This window comes from Centruroides sculpturatus, unplaced genomic scaffold (genome assembly GCF_000671375.1).
Source record: "Centruroides sculpturatus isolate CEXI.00-Female unplaced genomic scaffold, Cexi_2.0 scaffold161, whole genome shotgun sequence".
Taxonomy (NCBI): domain Eukaryota; kingdom Metazoa; phylum Arthropoda; class Arachnida; order Scorpiones; family Buthidae; genus Centruroides; species Centruroides sculpturatus.
In genome coordinates this window covers 401526-423101 of record NW_019384373.1, presented here as the reverse complement: position 1 = coordinate 423101, position 21576 = coordinate 401526, and the positions used below count along the sequence as shown (strand labels likewise).

The window sequence follows — 21576 nt, the reverse complement described above, 5'->3', positions numbered from 1 at the left end:
TATATATTTAATTAATAAATTTAATTTACAGCACATTACACATTACAACGTAACACATCATTGTACAATTACATCAGTACAGTATACATTAATTAATTGATATGTACTGTAATACTATAAACATTTACGTGTTGATTTCTGATACAATACTGAAAAATTTACTGTATACATTTAATTACGAACCGTAACACTTTACAGCATACATTTCGAGAATAATATGCTTAAATAACACGTGTATTGCTTGAAAATTACACAATTTAATGCCTTATTAATTGCGTTAATTTGTATTTAAATAGCTCTAGCTAATTTCATTTCGTTTTTTTACGTGTATAAATTAAGAAAAATGCAAGAGAAAAGCAGAAGAAAATAACAAGGAGAGTAAACGAAACTGTCAGAAAAGATATTGATCTCATTATTTCCCTTTGGCATTTGAAAGGTTTTTTATCCCCCCCTTTCTCTTTTTACTTTCGTACAAAGGTAAGAAGAACACACGAGTAAAGGTCGAAATTGATGTTTCTATTTTTAAATTTTTACTAGAAAATCTTAACTCTGTACTCTATTTTACGAAATAATTTAGTTCTGGATCTATCTCGCGGGGGGGTAGGGTAATTAATTGGAAATGTTTTTGATATCCTGAATTGATCACCTGACGTGTCTTCTCTTGCCTATTTAAAAAGGGGGGTTTGACGAAACATCTGCCGCTCTAACTAGTCGTGTAACAGATGTTTTGCGATCGAATATCGAAAGAAGCAGTGTTGAAGGTAGAAAATAAAGAAAATGCAGCAAATGGAATATCGATAAAACGAAAAAAAAGGTTAGCTAAAGAAACGGATTTGTAATTGCTACTGTCTGAGAAACCTTTTTACCCTCGTGGTAAAAGGTTTCTCAGACAGTAAAATTTTGGTCATAAAGGTAAAGTTTGTGGGTAAAAGGTTCCTCAGACAGTAAAATTTGGGCAATAAAGGTAAAGTTTGTGGGTAAAAGGTTTCTCAGACAGTAAAATTTGGGCAATAAAGGTAAAATTTAATAAAGGTAAAACTTAGTAAATACGAGACCACTTCAAGAAAGAACTTAGAGCAAACAGAGCGTCGAAGAATGGCGATCCTGCGACGAAGAAGAAGAAGTACATATACTACGATAATCTTCTATTTTTGATTCCTCTATTGGACGATAATCATCAAGCAACCACAAACTTTACTTTTGCCAATGAATCTTCGGATTGTTTGGATGTTCTAGATGAACAGGTGACAGAAACGATCGCTAGCAGCTCTACAGAATTCTTAACTAATGAAGCAGCATGCTCGACACCCACCACGTCTGCACCCAGTTTTCCATTCCCCGAGCCTCCTAGGCGTAAAAGAATGGACGGTAAGAAGAAAGCAAGCCTGGAGGAAGAGAATTCGGAGGCTATACAAAGGCTTACTAAGATACTGTCGGAGAGTGTTGCCATTCAGAAGGAAGAAATGAATGACGAATCGGGAAACAAGGCATTTTTACTATCACTTTTACCATTCATGAATAAGATATCCGACGAAGAAATATTNGTAAAAGGTTTCTCAGACAGTAAAATTTGGGCAATAAAGGTAAAGTTTGTGGGTAAAAGGTTTCTCAGACAGTAAAATTTGGGCAATAAAGGTAAAGTTTGTGGGTAAAAGGTTTCTCAGACAGTAAAATTTGGGCAATAAAGGTAAAGTTTGTGGGTAAAAGGTTTCTCAGACAGTAAAATTTGGGCAATAAAGGTAAAGTTTGTGGGTAAAAGGTTTCTCAGACAGTAAAATTTGGGCAATAAAGGTAAAGTTTGTGGGTAAAAGGTTTCTCAGACAGTAAAATTTGGGCAATAAAGGTAAAGTTTGTGGGTAAAAGGTTTCTCAGACAGTAAAATTTGGGCAATAAAGGTAAAGTTTGTGGGTAAAAGGTTTCTCAGACAGTAAAATTTGTGGGTAAAAGGTTTCTCAGACAGTAAAATTTGGGCAATAAAGGTAAAGTTTGTGGGTAAAAGGTTTCTCAGGCAGTAAAATTTGGGCAATAAAGGTAAAGTTTGTGGGTAAAAGGTTCCTCAGACAGTAAAATTTGGGCAATAAAGGTAAAATTTAATAAAGGTAAAACTTAGTAAATTTTTTTTTATTCCAGACGTGGGTTCAGACTATTACGGGTCCGAACCCACGTCTGGAATAAAAAATATTTTTTTACTAAATTTCAGTTTATTTTGAATTTCACCTTGTTTAACATAAAATAATTTCTTAATTTTAATTGTTTCGCTGGCAAGCTCGCCCCAAATTACTAAGATGTTATAATTTCTGTAGTTTGGATTTCTCAACTGGTAGATCGCGAGCACGTTCTTTCCCACAATATTAAAATCAGATCGAACAGGTTGAGAATCTCCGATGTAATTGCCGGAAAATGAAGCTTAAATTTTCGGAGAGTATTCTGTATTAATTTCTAGAATTTAAATGTTGTAGACAGTTTATAAATGTATTTAATTTCATTTATTACGGCAGAATAAATTTACTGCAGTGTTGTTATTGATAGAAAACTGACTGCAGATCGTAAACAAAGGTGTACTGTACTAAGTTAATGGAAGGTAGCTGTAGCAAGCAGCTTGGAGAACAAAGAACAGCAAGTGTTAAATTACTTCGGTTCCTCCATTTTCCCAGAAAATAGCGTAGTGTGAACCTTAATGACAATGAACGTTCGACCTAATTACATCCCGAAGCGAAACAATTATAAAACTTTGTTAATGATTTAACAATAATTGTTCAAATGGAAATTTTAACATGTATAGAATTAATTATTTTTATTTATATTATTTTTAAAATAATTAATTACGTTAATACAATTATAATTATGGTATTAATTTATTAATTTAATATTATCATTTTCCATAGGAAATTATTCGATCCAGAAAAATCTACAATATGGATTTTAAATTATATGTATAACTAATTTAAATGCTTAAGAATTTTGTGTTGATTCTAGATTTTTATCTATAAAATTCTAGAATTGTTTGTAATGTAATACAGTGAATACACTTTTAACAATTGTTTACTCTAGAACAGTCAATTCCAAACGATTCTAGATTTATTTAAGAATTTCTCTTCTTCTAGATATGTTTTAGAATTTCTCTATAAGTTTTCTATAATTTTCTTAGAATTTCTCTTTTTCTAGATTTGTTTTAGAATTTCTCTTCTTTTAGATTTGTTTTAAAATTTCTCTAGAATTTCTCTTATTATAGATTTATTTTAGAATTTCTTTTCTTCTAGATTTGCTTTAGAATTTCTCTATAATTTCTCTTCTTCTAGATATGTTTTAGAATTTCTCTATAAGTTTTCTATAATTTTCTTAGAATTTCTCTTTTTCTAGATTTGTTTTAGAATTTCTCTTCTAGATTTGTTTTAAAATTTCTCTAGAATTTCTCTTATTATAGATTTATTTTAGAATTTCTTTTCTTCTAGATTTGTTTTAGAATTTCTCTATAATTTCTCTTCTTCTAGATATGTTTTAAAATTACTCTATAAGTTTTCTATAATTTCCTTAGAATTTCTCTTTTTCTAGATTTGTTTTAGAATTTCTCTTCTTTTAGATTTGTTTTAGAATTTCTCTTTTTCTAGATTTTTCTACAATTCTAGAATCAATATTACAAATAACTCTAGAATTTTATATTTATAGTTCCATATATAAACGTTTTGTCCAATGGTTTTAAATATATAAAACAAATTTATATGTGTTAATTCTGGAATTTTATCACATTATTTTCTATAAATATTCTAGAATTTCCAGTTTTATATTTCTTTTAATAACACTTTATATCATAAATGTATTAAATTATGTATAATTAAGCGTATATATATATATATATATACTAATTAAATTCAAAATTTAGATTATTATCTATAAAATCTAGAATTGTTTGTAATATATTTGATTATATTTTAAACGATTCTAGATATTCAAAATACTATTATTTCCATTCTAGAATTTCGTATACGTGTTTATATAACTACGTATACATGAAATTGTAACTAAGAAAGATCTGTTAATTAATAATCTATAAAATTCTAGAATTGTTTCGTATAATTCTAGAATTTTACTGTCCATGTATAGATATATTTTACTGTAAAATAATAATAATAGTAAAAAAACAAAGTTCGAGTGTAATCAAAAACTTGGCTCATTCTGTGCATGTTTGACTGCTACATCAGTGACGTAAACAACCCTCTTGTGTGTCATTCACGTGCCATCTGTTGCCTCCCTTTACCGTTTCCATAATGAGATCGGTTTCAGAAACATTAACGTTAACCTGTTAGTATATATTTTTTTAAAAATAGAAAATAGTTTGAAAAACTTTGACCCTTTTCTAATGTAGTTTATAGTGTTTACTTTCATTCTCGTGTTTTTTTTTTTGTATTTAATTGTTAAGTAGACTGCACTGTATAATTTTAGTGTTTGAGATAATCGATGAGATTTCACTAAAGCTGCACATTTGATAGGTTCTATCAGGTTTCTGTGTTCAGTCACACGTGATAATAAAGTGCAACACCCTTCGTTTTCACTACTCCCTTGTAGAAATGAACTGCTCCATTCGTTACTGCTTAGTGATAACACCCACTGTACAGTACACTGAAAGGTTATACACTAAATTATTGTTGTTAAGTATTAAAAGTTGTAGTTTATGTATAAATGAATTTTTTAAATATATCACCTGATGTTAGTAATACACTACCTGTTTAATTATAGTTTAAGTCTTTAGCATGGGTGTATCAGATAGAGAATTATACAGCAGCGTGTTATTATTATAGTGAGCATGAATGGGAATTAAGTGATAGAGAATATGGACGAGACAATTTCCAATCAATGCACCACTGGGTTCACGTGAAGCGTCAGAAGAGCTCTTCTCTGCAGGTGCTGATTCAGCACAGATGCGCTCGTTTTTCTTTTGCTTTTTTTCTTTTTTTGTGTGTGTGTATCGTTGTTGGGTGTGTTTTTTGCCGTTTTTACTGTATTTAGTAGCTAAATAAGCAAGTATTTGTAATTTTTAAGATGTCAGAAAGGTCACAACTAGTCAGGAGGTGTGGGTTAAGAACGAAGTGCTACAAAAAATAATTCACGTTAATTCTTCCAGCGTGAGAATTGTAGTGTTTTAATAAGTAAAATAGCTACAAAACAGTGTTTTAATTAGAAAAATGGGCTACAAAGCAGTGTTTTAATAAGTAAATTAGCTACAAAGCAGTGTTTTAATGAGTAAAATAGCTACAAAGCAGTATTTTAATGAGTAAAATACCTACAAAACAGTGTTTTAATGAGAAAAATGGGAAAGCAGTGTTTTAATGAGTAAAATACCTACAAAACAGTGTTTTAATGAGAAAAATGGGCTACAAAGCAGTGTTTTAATAAGCAAATTAGCTACAAAGCAGTGTTTTAATGAGAAAAATGGGCTACAAAGCAGTGTTTTAATAAGTAAATTAGCTACAAAGCAGTGTTTTAATGAGAAAAATGGGCTACAAAGCAGTGTTTTAATAAGTAAAATAGCTACAAAGCACTGTTTTAATGAGTAAAATAGCTACAAAAGTGTTTTAATGAGAAAAACGATTTACAAAGCAGTGTTTGACCTCTAGAATCATTTCCAAGTGCTCACGTGAAGGGGGTTGAGTAGACACTAAAGTAGATGGGTGTGGAAGTTAAATATCAAGAGATTAATTGTTCACAGGTTACATTTACCGTACACTACAGAAACAATGTATGTAGTGAAAGCATCGATTTAAACTTCAATAGACTGGCACAGTGTGTTCACCTTATGCGGGGATTGGCCTTATATGGCTTACATAAGATAAAAGTATTCACACATCTGATTTTATTACGCAATTTGCTTTTAATTTTTAAGCGAAAAGCTTTAATTCTTATAAATAACCTGTGATTATTTGTGATTAATGTGTGCAGTGCTCTTGCATTTACGTCAATCGTAGTTATTGCTTACGATAAGGGATGGGAGGGGTCACTCTATAAGATTAGTGAGTGCATTATTAATTATTCAAATGAATGGAAACTATTTAAAGAAATGTTACAAGGTGTTCTTTGGCATCATGTGTAAATATATTTTTATATATTTATAGTAATTCTTTATATCTTCGTATGCAGCCATGCCTTTATGCAGGCAATTTTTGCTAGTAATATGTTATGTAAGATATTTTATATGCAGCTACACGTTATAAAAGATTGAAACTACTATCTAAACAAATAATGTGTTTGCTTACGTACTGTACAGCTAGAATACTCAAGAAGATTACAAGATATTTCATACTGTAAAATCATTTTTCATATTGTTTCTTTGATTTCTGAATAAATTCACCATTGGCTAAGCGGATTAAACCACTGAAAACTCATAGTTAGTGACGGGTTAGCACCTAATCAACCTAATCAACGAGCTTGCCACTTGGACCTATAAACACGTAACATTACAACACGTGATATTGTAAAACACCAAGCTTTCCAGGTTTTCTTTGAGTGTCTAACATCTAAACAGGTCAGCTTCTCATAGAAAGTCCTCTCAGGAGGCATCCCTTTGGCAGAGGGCCAAAGGGGTGCCTCCTGAGAAGACTTTAAAGGAATTGCATTGGATTAGATCGAGGGAACAGGGCACGCAAGTCCCGTTTTACTCTAGACCGAGCACTTAATCAGGGCCTCGAGATCCTCAGCGTTTAAATTGTTTTAAGTAATAAGATTTTGGTAAAAAATTAAAGGTTTCATCTTCCTAATTCACGAGAAATGAATAATTTGCAACAAATCTCTTCGAGGCCCTCGTAAATGTGAAGTCCTCTCTTGACATTTCGATGGTAGGGCCTGCATTAATTAATGCAGATAAGTGACGTCAGTTATATCAGTTTGTTATTTAAAATACATTTTGCTAACAACGTAAATTTCTTGAAGGAAATGATATCAAGCGAACCGCACGACTACGACGGTAATTACGAGTCAATGAATGCCAAGAAGTTAATAACTGGCTGGCTGACACTAATGAGTGCCAAGAAGTTAGAATAATTAACTCGAATGTTTTATTATTGCAAACCTACATTCACTCTGTACCTTGTGGTGTAGCCAATAGCTCGATAGACCAAGACTAGAGCAAGTACAGTAGAGAAAGAACGTATATTTAACCCCTGTACCTTCTCGATTTAGCGGAATAAACTACTTCTGTCACATTGCATTATCCTGTAGGGCCTACCTGATCGATTTTTTCTTCATTTATTTGTTTACAGACGTAAAGGGGCACGGATTCATCATCCCCCAACCTGGTTACCCTAAACGTTTGGTTTCTAGATGACGTGGTATTGATTACTCCACGTGTCATCATCATCATCGTACACCTATTAGCCAAGTATTCTGTTGTATGCTAAACAGTATGCAAATGAACAATGTCTTTCTCTTCTTGACGCCATTTTTTTTATTCGGTACCAAGACTGTTATTACTCTAATGTATGCAATCAGGAAGGCGCGGCCAAATTTCTTTACAGGACACAGATATAGAAGAGTAATGATTAGTGAGACGAGGTCCTAAAAAAGGCGAGGGCCCCCGGGTATGCCCGTGCGTTAATGCGACTTGTATGCATTAAATACGCGTATCTAAACTGATCATCAGTTAAACACGGTAGACGTCATCTTGATCATCTGATAGTATGATTGATTAGCTGAATTAGCTGCAAAATCCTGACACCACGCTAGTGTCACGTAGCCAAGTAAGCAAACCAATGATACAGTGTGTTTTATATGAAACAGACTACATAATTGGTTTGCTTACTGAGCTGCTGATCATCCCAAGACTTTATGCTAGGCATTTTTATGAGGATTTTCTCTAACAATCAGTTGCAAGCAGATAGCAATTTAACATTCCCCCTAGTCATTAGCCTACCCAGTTATTTCGAAAACCTGGCAATGGTTGAACGCTATTCACAAATACAGTCAAACCTCCAATAAAGGACACCTTCCAGCAACCTCTAAACAGCAATCACTGTACGTTTTTGAAGGAAAATGAGTACGAAATAACCTCCTTTTGTTTATGTTTTCTTCGGAGGTTTTACAAAAGTCTTATTGGTTTAAAAATAGCATAATTCAGTTGTTATCTGTACACAATGGAGGTTAATTAAAGAAGTTTTGGAACGGATACAACTGCATTTAAACTAGATACGTCAATCGATACCTGTACATCAATCACTGCATCACCTCTCTCTGATCGTTTAACTTGTTACAGATACGGATAGAAGGATAATAAAGAGCTGAAACGTGCTGTATTTTAATATATTTGACTATATAGGACCCGTATTGAATGACGTGTGGTACATTTTAAACCGTGTAAACGTAAATTATTACTTATTTTAGCTGTGTTGCGTGCAAGGAACTGTTGACCTCCATTTATTAATGACCTATTTATAATATATTTTCGCATAAAGTATAAGAAATAATTCTTAAAAATCGATGTATTTTCGTAAAGATGGATGCAAAACTCGTATTATTTCTTCGATTTTAAACGTTAGAATCGATAATTGTACTATATTATAGTGTATTAAAGGATAGAAGTTATATCAGAGTTTGGAATAATATAATGGATGGCGAGCGAAGTACAACAGGAATCATTTCCCTTCCCCCTAAAAAGCACGTAACTTCTCCTCTATATAGAAAATGAACTGCTCCGTTGCTACAGCTACGAGGTACGATAACCTTGTACTGTTGTGTACCGGAGATCCCTGCTGTAGTTGCTTTGTGTACAAGCCACTACAGTGTGTTGAAAAGTTTTGATGATTGGAAATTTCTGCATTTATTTTCAGAACAAGTGAAGCGGCAAAACGAAAGCAAAGAAACGAAGAATCGTGTACGAATAGTTCAGATGACACCATAAGATACTTATACACCAGGGATACTTATACACCTGCGATTTTAATGACAGTGAAACAGATAAGCAAGACAACCCTTTCTCGATTTAGGAAGAATTAACAGAAACCATAGAGTTACACACAAGTATTTACGCATCTGAGGAGATTTACAAGGACTAGAATGGGAAGACACTGTGATGAAGTGGTGTTACTCATTGCGTTACTCATCCTACAAGGAGTAGTATAAAAACCACATGGTCAATTGTATTTTACTAAGAAAGAAATGATGGCCACCCCAGTCTTTCAAGAGCTCGTGATAGAGAATAGAATTTATGCATCTTACTATCGATTCAGATCAAAGTAGGAAAGAAAAAGAATTGTCATTTCTTTCGAATCTTACCTCTTTTGAATCATCTAAAAGAGAAATGGCAGGAGATAAGTATAGATGAGAGCTTGCTTATGTAGAGGGGTGGTTTGAAATGGAGCCAAATGGGATGACCAGTACGAGCTTAAGTGTCTTACCGACTCTACGAATCTTTCACGGGATACGTCTACAACACAGTAGAATCAACGCTTCTGTCTGATAAAGTAAAAGATCTCGATATAAAAAGCTTTAATCAATCTTCCAGTGTGGTGGTGTGGTGTTAACTATGATGGAAAGTCGACTCGACATAGGTCATAGGTTATTTCTGGATAACTTTTATTCTTCGCCCAAGTTATACGACGTTACAGAACTGATGTAGTGGGTTACTGTTCGAATTAACAGGAAAGATCCTTCATATCTGGTGAGATATGAAAGAAATCGCGGGGTAGTTTTGCTCGTGGTAACGTGGAAAACTCGTGGCACTGAAATGGCGCAAAAGAAAAGACGTTTGCATGCTTTCTACCATTCATGATGGTGGCATGAAAAGTATTGAAAGGAAGCATTGAAACCTGTAGCAGTGTTGGATTATGACAAAGGAATGGGAAATGTCGGTGGGGCAAATGACACATTGGTCGTTATTCTACAAAAAAGAAAGCAAATTTTACATGAAGATGTTTCTTCATCTTCACGCTGTTTAATTCATGCGTAATTTATAATAAATGCGGGCGTAAGACATCCCATTTGAACTTCATACTAAATTTAGCCAATAATCTCATATACAAATCACAGTGTCAAACGAAAACAATATCAAAAACATCCTTCAGATCTACCGAGGTTGAATGATAGGCACTTTATGACCTTTAACCTCGATTTTGTAATAAAAATGGTGTACAGGAATATACCTGGAATACATATAACAAGGTTAACTGAATTTTGGGCTAAATAAATTTGAATTTTGTATTAACTAATTAATATTAGACAGATTACTTTTGTTCTTTATAATATAAAGTATATATATATATACACGNTAATGCTCCCCCTCACCCCCCCGCGTTGGAATTTCGAAAAATCCTTTCTTAGTGTGCGTTTCCATGACGTACCCTAACTGTGTACCAAATTTCACCTCTTTAGGTTAAGCGGTTTGCTCTGGGCGATGATGAATCAGTGAATGAATGAGTGAGTCAGTCAGGACAAGCAATTTTATATATTTAGATACACGCTTTATAATAACTATTTTTAAGTTTTAAGGCCCTATGTGGAGAGATAACAGGGCATAGTAAAGAGCAGGAATCGTATTAACGTGTTCGCGAACTACCAGTTGAGGAAACGTGACTAAAATGGTGATGAAATTACCCACAATACCGGATTATTCTAAGAAACAGCACTTAAAAATGAGCTACCGGATGCTTAACGATAATTATTTTAATGAAATTAATGGTAATTATATGCGAAAAATGGTCGGAAACAAAGATAAAATGAACGTTTATTATACGAGATGTTTTTAAAATTAGCTTCTAGATATATAAAGAGCACGTAAACAAGTGCGCAAAGAATGCGGCAACCGCTGAGTATGACGTCACTGGAAATGATCCCCCCGTAAATTGACGTTGCTGTTGGCAACAGAGGGGTGCCGTATGGGTAAAGTCACGTGTTCTTTGCACTTTCTTTGTTGTTGGTTGACGTTGTTGAATAAAATTCCAAAAAATTCTTTTGTTGTTGCATGGTTAATTAGAGTATTACAAAAAAAACTATTAAACCTGTGTATTTTTTACCGTAAACTTCCCGTGAGTAATAAAATATAACACCTAGCTTTAAACATACGGCACGAGATACTTCCCTTACTCCCCTCCAACCGTAGACTAATCCGTTGACCTTTCGACCTTGTGACCATAACCTTTCTCGCAGTAGTATGGAAGTAAACACGTGTTTTAATCTGTAGGAATGGATGGGAGGGAGAGGAATTACGTTGTTTAATGTAGTATTTTTGAATAAGTAAGCCGTTTCAACCCATTATTTCGGAGGAACCAGTTCCCTTTAAGCACTTTTTCAATCATTTTCGAATTGAATTTCTACGTGGTAGATCTTTCTCGTTTGTTCTAACGTGTAGTAAATAATGTGAACAGATGTTACTACGTCACTTGCTTCTTTAAGTTACACTAAAGCTATGCCAGGGGGTAGAGTTAGACACGTTTAACAAAAATACTACTTGAAAATTCTTCCGGCGTAAAGTATTTCATTTAAATACATTAGACTCTTGCTAATCCGGCCATTTTTTTTTTGCATAGAAGAGTAGCAGATTTGGAAAACAAACACTAATTTATTGAAATTTTTAAGTGTTTTGTATTGTTAACACTTGGATTATTAAATGTTCTGGCAGTATTGTTGATAAAATGGTTATTGTGTTTAATTGAGTAGACCCCCCCTATAACACTGTAGATAATTCCGTGTTATATGAATTCCATCTTGTACGAGTCACTTAGATTTTACAAATACGTGAGCCGTTCACATCCCGGCACACGTATTTGTAAAATTTAAGTGACTCGTACAAGATGGAATTCATATAACACGGAATTATCTACAGTGTTATAGGGGGGTTATAGGCTGTTTTTCGTAAAGGGTAGAGAAAAAGGGTTGTGTTAGTAGTTTTAGTTCTTTTCAGTAGTATACGGAGTGTTTCGTATAGACATAAAGAAGAGATCGAATGCACTCACGCAGGTGTTTGCAAGATGCAGAAAGGGAGGTGTGCCTATTACCGCCATCTTTCGGGATATTTCTGAGTTATAAGATACTTTTTTACGTTCTTCCATTAAAGAAATATATGGTAAATAAATAACAGAAAGTTAAATATATCATTTATTAAACTGATCCAATTACAGACTGACTATTGTTAAGAATAAATCTCATACCTGTAATAGTTGACTGCATAAAAAATGGAAGAAACGAACAAAAGAAATTGTATAATTATACAGTATTTTAAATTTTGCATAATTAATTCCTTTATTGTGTTACAGTTTGAAGATATTCGAATGAATTTTTAATTTGGAAATCTTATAATTCAGAAAAGTTAAATTTAAAAATGTCGACACCAGACGAAAAAACAGCGCTGAGTTCAGTAGAATTATCAAGGAAGTAATTGACACCAGGTAAGGAAATCTTTTCTTAACTTGGAGGAGTTTCCATGGCGCAAGTTTGTTTGTTATGACAACGCAATCTGCTTTGGGGGATGCATTCCGGGAGGTGTATTAAGGGAAACTGGCCCCTATTTAGGCGTTACAGACGCGGAGAAAACCTGGAAATCTCGACGTGGCCATCCCGCATAAACGAGGCGCGAACCCACGACCGAACTCCCAGTGTTTAGGGTACGAAGACCGGTTGGTCACTGGTGGGCCCCCGTGGTGCAAGAACATGGATATCAAGTTACATCTGGTAATGGGGGTTTAGTTTTGCTGCCAGTGAGCTAATCTTCCATTACAACAACATGAAATCTTTAAATAACCTGAAAATCAGATGAAACCCAGTCATTTGGACATAAATGGGCCTTTAGGAATACGAAACCTGTTAGCAAGTACTTAGTAAAATACGAAGTAGCTACAAAGTACCTCCCTACACACGAGGTTGTGTAGGGAGGGACTCATATTTCTATGACAATCAGTAGTTAATGAATTTGATACATTTCCCGCATACATTTAGATTAGTTCTCAGTACTGTACTATGTCAAAAGCTTATTTTATTTCTTAGCTCCCTCCTGTAATCAAATGGAACTTCACATATTATTGACGCCATTTTTGTTTTTATTCTTGGTAGTAAGAATATTATTACTTTGACATGTGCAATCAAGGAGGCCAACGGTCGAATTTCTTTCAAGGATACAGATGTAGAACAGGAATATTAGTAATAAGCGGTGAGATGAGTTCCAAAAAGGCATACCACTAAGTATGCCCGCAACCTGAGGCATTAACTACACTTGAGAGTATAGCGCAAGGACCAGTATATCTATCGATTCTAGTTATACTGTAATTAATAGTATAAAAGTTATTTTTTAAATAAGATCTTATAATAGCCGGGAAACTTGTGTAACTCGTTGCTGGTTTTTTTTATAAGTTACTAAAAATCTCCATTGATAAGATGTTATTTTGTATGTGTTTTTGCTCAAAAAGAAAACATTACGTTCCTAAAGATAATGGTTGCTATTAGAAGTGGCCGTTATCGGAGGTTCGACTGTATTAACATATATCGTTCAATAGGGCTAGGTTTCTGAAATAACTGAGACTTATACCCCCTTACTTTCAGAATTCAATTCGCCCCAGGAAGTCACTATCACTGGCTTAACGTGTTACTGATGAAACAATGGATAATAAAGAGCTAAAACGTGCTGAATTTTAATATTTGATTAAACTTCTCTCAAATAGGACCCGTACAGAATCAAGTGGGTAAGCTTTTATCTAAGTTACTCAAATTTTAAACTGTGTAAACGTAAACTATTACAATAGAACCTCGATTATCCGAATTTTTCCTTATCCGGGCTGTCTTCATCCCCAATTAGTCCGGATAATCGAGGTTCTACTGTACTTATTTTAGCTGTGTTGCCTGCAAGGTAGTGTCGACCTCCATTTATTAATGACCTATTTATTTTATATTTTCGCATAAATTACAAGAAATATTCTTAAAAATCTATATATTTTCGTAAAGATGGGCGCAAAACTCGTATTAGTTGCGTGATTCTAACGTTAGAATCGATAATTGTGCTATATTATAGTGTCACATAATGCATAATGCTTCTAACAAAACCTTCCTCTCACAAAGGAAAAGAGGGATGGGATGAGTGGGGTACGGTTAGGGGTGTTTGGCATAAGTGTATAGAAAAATGGCCAAGAAACCTCACACTTTATGCTAGATATACTAGTAAACAATGGTCGATATCAAGTAGATACTATGCTGGACATCATTATGAGGTTTTATAATCCGTTGTACACATAACAATTTAAAATGAGGGTGTTTCTTTTAATATACTTACAATGGAATCTATTGATCATTCTAAACGTGTTACGTAATAGTAACTGTTGGTCTCTGTATATTAATGACCTATTTATTCTGTCTATTTTTTGACAAAACCCACGAAAACATTCTTAAAAATCGATCATTTTGCTGAACTTTAGTGTCATACAATTAACTATTTTAAATATACTGTTAGTTTCAAATTATTTACGAATGTAAACTAGAAATAATACGAGATTGTGGGAACAGAATCGTGTGGAAAAATACAACTGAAGGCGAGCAAAGTACAACACAAATCATCCCCTCTACACCGAAATGAACTGACCCGTTACTACAGCTACCCGTTACGATAACCTTGTGAGGTAATACACTAGCGATCTCCTCTGTAGTTGCTTTGTGTTCAAGCCAGTACAGTGTGATGAAAAGTTTCGATGATTACAAATCCCTTCATTTACTTACAGACCAAGTAAAGAGGCAAAATGGAGTCGAAGAAAGCAAAGAAACGAAGATACGAATACGAAATTGAATGGGATAGCTGCAGTTCAGACGACACCCTAAGATACACCAGACATGAGGTGTGTGATGTTAGTGACAGTGATACAGATGAATACGAATCAAGTGAAAGCGATGAAGGTGAGTCTTGGAGTCTTTCAGGAGAAGCGAGAGAACCCTTTCCCACAGATAGCAATTTAGGAAAGGTTAACGCCAACATTCCTTTCTTGGATCGTAATCCGGAAACGATATTTGAATACTTCTTTACGCAAGAATTAACAGAATCCATAGTGTTACACACAAATATTTACGCGAGGAAAATATTTAAGAAGAAGAAGAAGAAGAAGATACGCGAAGAAACACAGAAAAAATTAAGCAAAAGTCTACAATGGAAAGAAACTAATTGTGATGAAGTGAAGTTATTTCTTGCTTTACTCATCCTACAAGGAATAGTGAAAAAGCCAGATATGAGACTGTATTTTACTAAGGATAAAATGCTGGCCACCCCGTTCTTTGGAGAGATCATGACAAGAGATAGGTTTGTAGATCTTTTAAGGTTTATGCATTTTACTATCGATTCGGAACAAAGTAGGAATGAATACGATTACCATTTCTTTCAATTCTTACCGCTTTTGAATCATCTAAAAGAGAAATGGCAGGAGATCTACACGCCAGAAAGGGATATAAGTATAGACGAGAGCCTACTTCTGTGGAAGGGTCGTGGTGTCGTATGGAGAACCTACATACCAAGGAAGAGGGCACGTATGGGAGTAAAGTCTTACCTTCTCTGCGAATCGTCCACAGGATACGTCTACGATATGATGATCTATACAGGAGAATCTACACTTTTGTCCAATAAAGTAAAGGATCTCGACCTTAAAGGATTTAATAAAACATCCAGGGTGGTGTTAACTCTGATGGAAAGTCTACTGGACAAAGGTCATAGGTTATTTCTGGATAACTATTATTCTTCGCCCAAGTTATACGACACGTTAGCACGTTACAAAACTGATGTAGTGGGTACTGTTCGAATGAACAGGAAAGATTTGCCACCAGGTATGAAGAATAAAGTCCTAAAACCCGGGGAAGTTTGCTCGTGGTATCGTGGAAGACTCATGGCACTGAAATGGCACGATAAAAGAGACGTGTGTATGCTTTCTACCATACACGACGGTAGCATGAGAAGTCATAAAGGTAGAGGACGGAAAACTACGATGAAACCTGCAGCAGTGTTGGATTATAACAAAGGAATGGGAGGTGTCGATTTGGCAGATCAATGCATTAGTAATTACGCTATAAAAAAGAAGCGCATGAAAAAATTTTACATAAAGATGTTTCTTCATCTCGTAGAAATTACGGTGTTTAATTCGTACATAATTTATACAAAATACGGTGCTAAAACAAGACGTTTGAACTTCATGTTAAATTTAGTGTCTAATCTCATAAAGAAATGCGCTCAAAGCAGCAATCTTGAAAGATATAAACATTCGAAAACGGATCTAATAAGGTTAAGCGAAAGGCACTTTATAACCTATAACCCTTCTACGGCAAATTTTGTTCGTCCCTATAGAAGATGTTTTGTTTGTTCGCGCAAAAAGAAAAGAAAGGGAACAATGTACAGGTGTGCAAAGTGTAATGTTTCTCTATGTGCTATTCCTTGTTTCGAAAAGTATCATACAAAAGTACAATTTTATTAAGTAAAGAGTACACAAGATTCACTTATTGCACCTTGAAAGAGTAATGTCTTTTGCACCTTGACTGAGCAATTCCTTCTTTAATTAATCACGATGCTCTGTGTATTTCTCTTGTGTTGTTTAACCTCCACATGGTTTAACCTTATCTTAAAAGTACAGGATAACCTGGAGATTACTTACAAGTGATAATAAAACTTCCAAAAATTTTAATTAATTTTATAAAAAGGGGGTTTACGATATGAAATTTCACGTACGGTTTTCAATTATGAACTTACGAACACTCCTTCATTAATTGGAAGAACTAAAATACGAAATACCAGTCGACCCCCCTATAACACTGTTGATTTTTCCGTTTTATATGAATTCCATGTTGTATGAGCCACTTAGATTTTACAAATACGTGAGCAGTTCACAGCCCAGCACACGTATTTGTAAAATCTAAGTGACTCGTACAACATGGAATTCNGTATATCTATCGATTCTAGTTATACTGTAATTAATAGTATAAAAGTTATTTTTTAAATAAGATCTTATAATAGCCGGGAAACTTGTGTAACTCGTTGCTGGTTTTTTTTATAAGTTACTAAAAATCTCCATTGATAAGATGTTATTTTGTATGTGTTTTTGCTCAAAAAGAAAACATTACGTTCCTAAAGATAATGGTTGCTATTAGAAGTGGCCGTTATCGGAGGTTCGACTGTATTAACATATATCGTTCAATAGGGCTAGGTTTCTGAAATAACTGAGACTTATAACCCCTTACTTTCAGAATTCAATTCGCCCCAGGAAGTCACTATCACTGGCTTAACGTGTTACTGATGAAACAATGGATAATAAAGAGCTAAAACGTGCTGAATTTTAATATTTGATTAAACTTCTCTCAAATAGGACCCATACAGAATCAAGAGAGGAATTACGTTGTTTAATGTAGTATTTTTGAATAAGTAAGCAGTTTCACCCATTATGCGCCAGGCTGTGAACGGCTCACGTATTTGTAAAATCGAAGCGACTCGTACAACATGGAATTCATATAAAACAGAATTATCAACAGTGTTATAGGGGGGATCGACTGTATTTTAATGTCATATAATGTTGTATTATAAATATATTGATAGTTTCATATTATTTACGACGGTAAAATAGAAATTATATAAGAGTAGTTACAACACAAATCATCCCCTTCATCGCACCCAACTTCTCCTCTACACCGAAGTGAACTGGCCCGTTACGATAACCTTGTGTGGTAGTATACCAGGGATCTCCTCTGTAGTTGCTTTGTGTTCAAGCCAGTACAGTGCGTTGAAAAGTTTCGAGCGGCAACATGGCGTCGAAAAAAGCAAAGAAACAAAGGATCGAATACGAATGTGAATCAGATCAGTTTAGTGTCATTTCAGATGACGACGAGTGTGATATTAGTGACAGTGAAACAGACGAATACGAATTAAGTGAATGTGAAAGTGGTGAAGGTGAGTCGTGGAGTCTGTCAGGAGAAGCGAGAAAACCCTTTCCCACAGACAGCAATTTAGGAAAGGTTAATGTAAACATTCCTTTCTTGGATCGTAACCCCGAATCGATATTTGAGTACTTCTTTACCCAAGAATTAATAGAATCTATTGTGTCACACACAAATATTTACGCATCCGAAACAATTAAGAAGAAGAGGTCGGAAGGATCGCTGAAAACAGCGAGCAGAATTCGATATTGGAAAGAAACCGATTGTAATGAAGTGAAGTTATTCATTGCTTTACTCATCCTACAAGGTGTAGTAAAGAAACCAACCATGCAATTGTATTTTACTAAGAATGAAATGCTGGCTACCCCATTCTTTAGACAGGTCATGAAAAGAGATAGATTTCTACTTCTTCTATCATTGATTCATTTTACTATTGATTCAGAAGAAAGTAGGAAAGAAAACGATTACCATTTCTTTCAAATCGTACCGCTTTTGAATCATCTAAAAGAGAAATGGCAGGAGATCTACACGCCAGAAAGAGATATAAGTATAGACGAGAGCCTGCTTATGTGGAAGGGTCGTGGTCTCTCATGGAGAACCTACATACCAAGGAAGAGGGCACGTATGGGAGTAAAGTCTTACCTTCTCTGCGAATCGTCCACAGGATACGTCTACGATATGATGATCTATACAGGAGAATCTACACTTTTGTGCGATAAAGTAAAGGATCTCGACCTTAAAGGATTTAATAAAACATCGAGGGTGGTGTTAACTCTGATGGAAAGTCGACTAGACAAAGGTCATAGGTTATTTCTGGATAACTATTATTCTTCGCCCAAGTTATACGACACGTTAGCACGTTACAAAACTGATGTAGTGGGTACTGTTCGAATGAACAGGAGAGATTTGCCACCAGATATGAAAGACAAAGTCCTAAAACCCGGGGAAGTTTGCTCGTGGTATCGTGGACGACTCATGGCACTGAAATGGCACGATAAAAAAGACGTGTGTATGCTTTCTACCATACACGACGGTAGCATGAGAAGTCATAAAGGTAGAGGACGGAAAGCTAAGATGAAACCAGCAGCAGTGTTGGATTATAACAAAGGAATGGGAGGTGTCGATCTGGCAGATCAATGCATTAGTAATTACGCTGTCAAAAAGAAGTGTTTGAAAAAATTTTACATGAAGATGTTCCTTCATCTCCTAGAAATCACGGTGTTTAATTCGTACATAATTTATAATAAATACGGGGCAAATACAACCCATTTGAACTTCATACTAAATTTAGTGACCAATCTCACAAAGAAATACTCTGACAGAATCAAACCTAAAATAAATGAAATATCGAGGATACGTCTATCAAGTTCAAAGGAGAGGCATTTTATGACCTTTGTCCCCGTGTCGAGTAGAGACGAAAGCAGGCTGCTTAGGAAAGCTTGTTATGTTTGTAGAATGGAAAAGAAAAGAAAGGATACTAAATATCGGTGCGCTAAATGTAATGTTACGTTATGTCTTATTCCATGTTTCGAAATATATCATACAAAAAACAATTTAGTTACGTGAAAAGTACGCAAGATTTCTTTATTGTTCCTCATCAGTATCGGGAGAATGAACAACAGAGCAATTTCCTGTGTTATCGTAATGTCTAATGTAAACCATTCCGTATTGCGATGACATTTATTGAACAAGTGGATTACCCAAGTGGTTCAACTCAGGTGATTTTAAACTTTATAAATAGATATACTGTTATTCTGTACAACTTTTGATATATTATTAATAAAGATACACATTATTTTCATAGTATTTTAAGACTGGCTTCACTACGTAATGGGTGGCCCGCAAATCAGTTAACCTAAGACTGTATAGAGGAATGAGTATGGCGTCGGTTGAACCGTACCCCCATACCGTGAATTGACGTTGCTGTTGGCAACAGAGGGGTACCGTATGGGTAAAGTCACGTGTTCTTTGCAATTTCTTCTTTGTTGGTTGACATTTTTGAATAAAATGGCAAAAAGTTTTCTTTGTTCGCGGTTGAAATTAACGGTTAAGAAAACCGTCTATTAAAGTGTAATAATTAGGACATTACATACGAAACATATAGCACGAGATACATCCCTTATACCTCTCGCACTGTAGACTAATCCGTTGATTTTTCGACCTTGCGACCATAACCTTTCTCGCAGTAGTATGGAAGTAAACACGTGATTTAATCTGTAGTAATGGATGGGAGGGAGAGGAATTACGTTGTTTAATGTAGTATTTTTGAATAAGTAAGCAGTTTCACCCATTATTCTCTACTATTACTAGTTTACTACACGAATAAGGCAGAAAAATACAGTAGGGGGTATGCCTTATTGATAATTGAGAGGGTATATTAGCAATAGTATACCGTAGTGATTGTTATGTAAGTGAGAATAATGCTTGCTTATCCAGCTGTGTTAAAGCCTCTTTATCGGGTATTGTAAGCAATCACACATGCAGAAAAATCTCCCTCTTGTCGCCATCTATCGGGATATTTTTGAGTTATAGGTCTTTTAAGATATTATCAATTCACCAATTGAAATGGTCTTTAAAGAATATTTGAATTGACATGTTGTGATAAAGGTACTATTGACAATGATGCTGTATGGCTGATCATGTTGCTCTTACAGCAGAGACAGCCAGGCACTAAAGGCATCGGTTCTTAGTGTTTCGGGTTCGAAAAGCCTCATAAATTTTAACGAGTAGTCTATTAAGTTCTTCACTATCAACTATTCCCATTATGGTGTTAATAAAAAGATGATACTTCTTGATAGAAGAAGTATCATTTTTCATCCCACTGGATGCAGAACCAGTAAGCCGCCGTGGGTGCCATGTGTTTACAGGAATTTTTAACTACAGATACTCTATATAACGTATTGCGTTATATATATATCAATTTATTATAAATTTTAATAATGTTTATAATTTTTTAAAAATTTAATAAATTAAATCGATTCGTTATTTACAATTTTTAAAAAAAATGTTTTTTTTTTTTTTTTAATTTTTACTCACAGGTGGCACTCTCTATCAGACATGTGCTTAAGGAAAACAATATGGCGGCCTCCACGTGATAATTGTTTTTCCATGTTTTAAAGACGGTATTTGCTCGTTTAATCATTAATTCTCTAAATTTTATATTAAAATAACGTAATTAAATGCTTAAAATGTTTAAATATTTTAAATTTAAATGAAACTGTAAGAGATTCCATTTTTTGTTTTGATTGCACGAAAGTTTTAGCAGTTTTATTAATTAATTAAATTTCTTTTAATTGTAGACTTTTATAAAGAAGTTATTTTCTTTTACAATAACGACTTTCGATGACACTTTTTATGTTTATTAAGGGTAAGTGTTTTTTTTATTCCTTTCCTTTCGCTAAATTATTGATGAATACAATGTAAACAATTAAAATATTGGCAAGTGTATAATGCAAATACAATTTCACGCTTGAAAAGTTTCGCTTCTAATTAAGTTTAAGGTTAGAATTAATTAAAAAAAACTGGTTCTTTAAACAGAGCTAGGAGCGAAGTTGCTTTTTTTTCCCTTAATTTCCGGAACATTAATGATACAAGCACAGTTAACTATGCCTTTTGTGCTTTTTATATTTATATATAATGCATGATATGATGAACTATTAACTTTAATTATTATCTGATGTAAAATTGTCTATGAGATTAATAAAAAGTTTAATAAAATGT

The 21576-nt window shown here is 34.2% G+C and overlaps 2 protein-coding genes and 1 pseudogene across 2 annotated transcripts; all 3 read left to right on the top strand.

Moving 5' to 3' along the window:
* Window positions 1-722: 722 nt before the first annotated feature.
* On the top strand, window positions 723-10208 carry LOC111615504 (annotated as a pseudogene).
* A 4331-nt stretch (window positions 10209-14539) lies between these two features.
* On the top strand, window positions 14540-16786 carry LOC111615804 (piggyBac transposable element-derived protein 4-like). The gene has a single exon (XM_023357242.1). The coding sequence runs from the start codon at window positions 14697-14699 to the stop codon at window positions 16404-16406; it is 1710 nt and encodes a 569-aa protein (XP_023213010.1). The 5' UTR covers window positions 14540-14696; the 3' UTR covers window positions 16407-16786.
* Window positions 16787-17472: 686 nt separating this feature from the next.
* On the top strand, window positions 17473-19668 carry LOC111615325 (piggyBac transposable element-derived protein 4-like). Its single transcript, XM_023356754.1, has one exon. It carries the CDS (start codon window positions 17725-17727, stop codon window positions 19420-19422), a length of 1698 nt encoding a protein of 565 aa, XP_023212522.1. The 5' UTR covers window positions 17473-17724; the 3' UTR covers window positions 19423-19668.
* The last annotated feature ends 1908 nt before the right edge of the window (window positions 19669-21576 follow it).